The sequence below is a fragment of the Miscanthus floridulus genome, chromosome 5 (genome assembly GCF_019320115.1).
Source record: "Miscanthus floridulus cultivar M001 chromosome 5, ASM1932011v1, whole genome shotgun sequence".
Lineage (NCBI taxonomy): Eukaryota > Viridiplantae > Streptophyta > Magnoliopsida > Poales > Poaceae > Miscanthus > Miscanthus floridulus.
The window spans coordinates 148,913,508-148,919,430 of NC_089584.1; the positions used below are offsets into that span (position 1 = coordinate 148,913,508).

General features: G+C 38.8%; 1 protein-coding gene and 1 long non-coding RNA gene across 3 annotated transcripts; both read left to right on the forward strand.

The window, feature by feature from the left end:
- The first annotated feature begins 582 nt into the window (after window positions 1–582).
- On the forward strand, window positions 583–2,687 carry LOC136451160 (uncharacterized). The gene is made up of 3 exons (XR_010758561.1): window positions 583–719; window positions 847–933; window positions 2,578–2,687. It is a non-coding gene; the product is annotated as an uncharacterized lncRNA (long non-coding RNA).
- Window positions 2,688–2,950: 263 nt separating this feature from the next.
- Window positions 2,951–5,573, forward strand: LOC136451159 (uncharacterized). Of its 2 annotated transcripts, XM_066451919.1 has the most exons (7): window positions 2,951–2,972; window positions 3,501–3,719; window positions 3,803–3,876; window positions 3,953–4,024; window positions 4,126–4,218; window positions 4,871–4,927; window positions 5,000–5,573. In XM_066451919.1, exons 1-4 carry the CDS (start codon window positions 2,958–2,960, stop codon window positions 3,969–3,971), a joined length of 327 nt encoding a protein of 108 aa, XP_066308016.1. In that variant the 5' UTR covers window positions 2,951–2,957; the 3' UTR covers window positions 3,972–4,024; window positions 4,126–4,218; window positions 4,871–4,927; window positions 5,000–5,573. The 2 variants fall into 2 exon arrangements, with proteins under 2 accessions (XP_066308016.1, XP_066308015.1); XM_066451918.1 differs by having other exon boundaries at window positions 4,126–5,573.
- Window positions 5,574–5,923: the final 350 nt, after the last annotated feature.

Genomic DNA, 5,923 nt, shown 5'->3' on the forward strand with positions numbered 1-5,923 from the left:
CCCCCTTTTCTGTGCAGAGTTACACCTTCAAAGTTGTATGCGGTATGATAGTAGCATTATAATGTCTATAATAATTAGTCTAACGTTCCTAATCATGTAGCGGTGTTTGGTTTATCTGGAACAAATGGTCATAGTGCTCACCTTTACTGAACACCAACTCATTTGACTAGGTCATATTTCCTATTGCAATCTAGCCCACGTTTGAGGTAGCCACAACCAGGTGCGAAAACTATCTTGCAGCCAACCCAACCAAACATAAGCGCTGCCCAGCCTGGCTCACCCATAACCAGCCGGGGTGCATCTACGGATCCTGGCTCAGGCTGGCCTGCATCCGACCGACCCTTAGCCAGGCCCAAGGCCATCCAGCCCATTATGAATGGACAAGAGAGCCCAGCTTTCTATTACAGTCTGCCTACGCGGCGAAATTTTTGCCCGGTTTCTTTTTCTCTGTATCTCTATGCCCCGCTTTCTGTTTACGTTACGCTGACACATGGGGCCCGCATCAGGGTCGTCTTCCACCTCCAGACCCAACTACGGCAAAAAAGGAGCCCGCCGAGCAGCTCCCCTACAGTCAAAGATTCTCTGCTATCCACCGCTCGCTCTGCTCACCCACGACCACGAGACCCGCACCGTCTATAATGCAGGAAAAAAGGAAATACACATCCTTTCTCCGGCGAGCGCCGCGGCGCGTTGCACTTTACAATCCTCTTCAGCTTGTGGTGAGATTCATCTCAGTTTCCTTCTCTCCGTCCGCTTGTTCTAACCTCTTGCAGTCTTGCTGCTCTCCTCCGTTTGTTCTAACCTCTTGCTGCTGCTCTCCGCCCGCATCTTGTGCGCCGGCCACAGGAGGACGCTGGAATAGGAGCTAGGACAAGTCATCACGGCGGACGACTGCTACAACTTCACCGTCGCCAAGATTCGGCAGATAAAGAGGTGACAAGCTTTCCTAGGTTTCCCTAATCCCCTCCTCCATTTCTTCCCTTTTCCTAGTAGTACTAGTATGGAGTCGACCGCTACAGACGAACCTCGTCTCTTCTGGCTCCCCTCCTCGCCCCAGTAGACGAACGGGGATTGAAATTTACTGAACCTGTGCAGATAGTTAAGGAACGGGGTTGGGTGCCCACGTTTATCTGTGTTACATACTATCCTTGTTTGCGTACAACAATTGAAATTGAAAACGAAGTCTTTTCTAAAGATGAGTATGGCCAACGCTGCTCTCCTGTTATGCATTTACAATTTTGACGACATCTGAGTTTTAGTAAGGCCAAATTTACAATCTTGACCAGCATTTTGACGGATTGAGATACCAAATTAATTTTGGGCATTGTTGCCGTTTTGTTGAACTTGCACGTGCTATCCTATTTCCTCATAGCAGTATAAGGAATCATTCATTCACCTTGTAACTCACATAGGGGTTATCGTTAGTAAATCTAGAATGAATCATTTATTTCCCTTTTTAAGAACTATGTGCAACTTACGCATGGTTGTGGGCATCACTGTTCTACCTCCCTACTATTAGTATGTTTCCCTAATGGAAAAAGTCTACTTAACCCCCCACCTTTAATACATGGTCTATTTCACCCCCAAACTATGAATCCGTCTGTTTTACCCCGTGAATTTTCCAAAACCGTCTATTTTACCCCCCCGGACGGTTTTTGACAGCGGTTTGCTACAGAAACCACGGTTTTGCTACACTAACGGTGGGTTTGAATTTTCTTTTTTTTTATTTTCAGTGAATCTTTGAAAAATCACAGTAAATCATAGAAAAATCATAAAATAAAAAATCTAATTTTGTTGGACTCCACATGAGTAGATCTACATAGTGAATATATAATACGGTATGCTTTAGTACAAATTTTTTACCATAGCCTTAGATTAATTGAAAAATCTAATTTTGTCTGTAATTAATTGGAATAATTCATAGCTGCAGCTTCTATGGTCCAATTATGGTGAAATTTTTATGGTACGCTAATTATTGTATGCTTGAACTATAGTAAAAATTTCGTGCTCATTGGACTATGTATAACTTAGTTATAGATAAATTCTAATTAATTACAGACAAAATTGGATTTTCCAATTAATCTAAAGCTACAAAAAAATTGTACTAAAGCATACCGTATTATATATTCACTGTGTAGATCTACTCATGTGGAGTCCAATAAAATTAGATTTTTCATTTTATGATTTTTCTATGATTTTTCAAAAATTCACCGAAAATAAATAAAAAAAATTGAAAACCAATGACACTGTAGCAAACCCCCGTTGCTGTAGCAGACCCGCTGTTATTGTAGTAAACCGCCGCTGAAAACCGCCCAGGGGGTAAAATAAACGGTTTTATAAAGTTCAGGGGTAAAACAGACGGTTTCATAGTTTGGGGGTGAAGTAGACCAAGTATGAAAGGTGCGGGGGTTAAGTAGACTTTTTCCTTTCCCTAATTCCCTCCATTTCCCTTTTCTTGCTAACTTTCCAAGTAGTGGCTCATGTAGGGTAAAAATTAGCTCTGACTGTTTATTTAATTGGTAAGTAGGTTTTCCTAACTGTTGGCACAAATGTGATATGAGTGCTATCCTTTCCCAGGATCTGGATGTCTCGCTCATTGGAGTATAAAGATTCTTTGAATGGTCACAAAGGGCAAGTGCGGAAACTATCGTGGAACCCCAAGCCATGTAATGGGGCTGAACACATGCTTGCTTCAGCCAGAGACGACACTCTAATTGTGTGGTCATGTACCAAGTCCCGGTGGACATCCAAGGTAATGGATGGTGTTAGAGAACTATTTTTTCAAATTTTTTGACACTCAATTCGTAGCTTAGCTAAGTTTGCCTTTACAGGATTTGAAATCAAAGGAGCATCTCAGGTCTTGCGTTTGGCATCCAGATGGGCTCGTGCTTGCTGCGGGAGACTGGAATCATGTAACATTATGGCTATATGATGAAGCCAAAGAGGAGTTCTCAGTCATGACAGAAATTCATGTAAGTGGCTTTTTTATTAAAGTGATCAATAAAATACGCCAATTCATTAAAAAATTTAGAAACTGTTTGGAGTTTGGTGTGCAAGAGTTAGATAGAGAGGTTTGGATAAGTAGTTATCAATACATCTTAGTGTGTGTAGCTACACAGCTGCACTGTCTATTTTACATGGAACCGGGTTGCATTGTTTTGACGGAAGAGTTTAGAAAGAGAAATTAGCTTGCAAAGAAAGAGAACAGGAGAAATTGTTAATGAGGCATTGTTATTTGACCATGTACTTGTGCAAGTTCTTCATTAACACTGCCTCGTTTTGTGTTTCAATCTGAATGACACCAAAACCTTCTTCCTTTTCCATTTGATGGCCATTGTTAATGCAGCCAAACAAAGTTTGAAGCATTGATGTCTGACCCTCTCCTAAGAGATGGAGCCAAATTACTTTGTGATAGAGTGAACCATAATTTATATTAAATATCATTTTTATAGAATTCCATAATATACTCACTAATATTGCCTCAATCTTTGAAATACTAGCATCTGAATAATGAGGAAATTATGAGTCTTTCGTGGAATGAAAGTGGGAAGCTCCTCTTATGTTGCACCAATAAAGGGTACATAGCCATCATCAGAGAACATATGGGAGCTTATGAGGTGAGTATTAGGATGTCAATAGGTAAAAATCAACCGGTCTCATGCGCAATGTGGACTCCAGGGAGCGCCAAGTTTGCTGTTGCAGCTTTTAATAGCATCCAAGTATGTATCCTCCTCAACTTAGCACATTAGATTGTTTCTAACTCATGTATTTGTTCTGAGCTCTAAAATTTTGAACTCAACAGATGTATGGGGTCAAAGATGGCAATGAGGGTGTGGAAATTCATGAGGCTGCATCTATTAACTCCAAGAAAAACAAGTAAGTTCAAAGCAACATTTAAGTAAATAAACTGTGAAGTTTGCGTTGAGTTAAATCCCTGATCAATATTGTGTAGCAACTATCATAAACATTGAGGAGTAAATGCTATTAGCTTTGGTACTCAAAATGGAAGAATAGTATCCGCTGGGTAATGTCTGACACTCCTGTTCAATATGATATGTAATGTTTAAATTCTCTATTTCATGTTTTTCTCCAATTGAAGTTTGTATGAAATTAATGTGAATGCAGGGATGATTTCTGTTTAAAGTTTTGATGGCTGGACTCTAAAGGCCAAGTGGATTTAAATCCCAAGAAGGCAGCTGTCTCTAAAGAAACATGGCAGTAAGTACCATTTTGGTTTCTTTTAGCTTCCACGTGTAGGTGTAAAAAGACAATAATTAATACAAAATCACGAAACTGTAATCACCAAAAAGAAATATTGAGAATGATAGCGCTTATTTTAAACACACATACCAATAGCATGTAAATAATTACTAACATGGAGTAAGTTTACTAAATCTGCTCATCTTGATATGAACGTTAGACACTCAGATTGTCACTAATTTTCTTTCTCATGAGTAAACATTAGTGGAGTAGTAATTCCAAAGGGTGTAGATGCACCAGGGTGTAGAATAAGTGTAGAATAAGCAAAGGAATAAACTAAACTACAGAACTATGTGCACAATATCTGATCTTCATTTTTTTTCTTCACAATAATAAAGATGGTACTTCTCTAAAAGATTTAGGTCATACAGCTTTAGCACTGAGTAGATAGAGGAGGGAATGAAAAGGTTGTTAACACCTTTAGAAATTAGAAATTGATGATAAAGACACATAGTCAATAAGGTTCAACTAAATTATGATGAGTGGCTACCAAGTTTGTATATATTAAGAAACAATCATAAGTAGAAAGCTTTTATGCAACTTTAAAAAAAATCTTTTAAGAATATATTGTATCAAATTTAATCCTTCCTTTGATGCATTCTTTTCTCAGATTCGGAACATCTCTGAACGAACACATCACAAGGATTACTTGCACAGACTGGTCAAGGTAAACAAAAAGGACTGACTTATTTCACACTTATTGGGTGGTGGGTAAATTGAGTTGTTACTTTTGGTGCAGAATGAACAATCTTATATCTAGCGCATGCAGGGGAAGGGCCATATGTGTGTATGAGGAAGATAAAGAGGTGGATTTCTCCAAAACTTCTTTGGTAGTTTTAGTAAGTGATAACATGGTGAATTGTAGTACAATAATGTGCAATGTAGGTGTATGTGCTGAGTGCAAAAAGGACTAGAGCGCATAAAGAGCTTATTCATGATATCAAATGGTGCTGTGAGGTACACTAGAAATTAAGTTTTTTTTGTGCATTTTAGTACTTTCGTGATGTGGTAATGTTCAGCGCTTTTATTTTTCCAGGAGCCCAATATGTTGGCATCAGCCGGAGGAGATATAGTGATGAACATATAGACTCTAACTGGACCACATGATGAGGACATCACTTCTACAGATAAGCATTCAACTCTTCCTCCCTCTCTGGCAAGGTCTTGTTTGAAAGATTTGTTCAATTTATAGAACTGCTCACACTTATAAGATTATTAAGCAAGTAGCAAGCAAGTAAGAGACAATGCACGTTTAACCGGAGGCATACCTCCATGTAAGACTCCCACCTTCATCATCATGGCATTCAAAAAATGAAAGTAGTAGTTCATTTAAAGTTGGTCTTTCTGAAGCTTCAAACTTAAGGCAGGAACCAATAATCTTGTTCAGTTAAGGAGATAAAAACTTCCATTTAAAAAGGGAGGAAGATCCCGTTTCTTCATGAAACTCATAACTTCATCCTCATTCATTTCATTCCATCTGCATTTCAATTATATAATATAATAACAATATGACCACCATTGGTACTTACAAGTTATGGCCTCACAAAAAGCAAATGATTACTTACAAGCTATGGCATGTGAACATTTCATAGAAAATGAATCTCAAACTCCATGAAATAGATTTTTCAGTTTTTGTGGAAGGATTGGTCCATATTTCAGATGC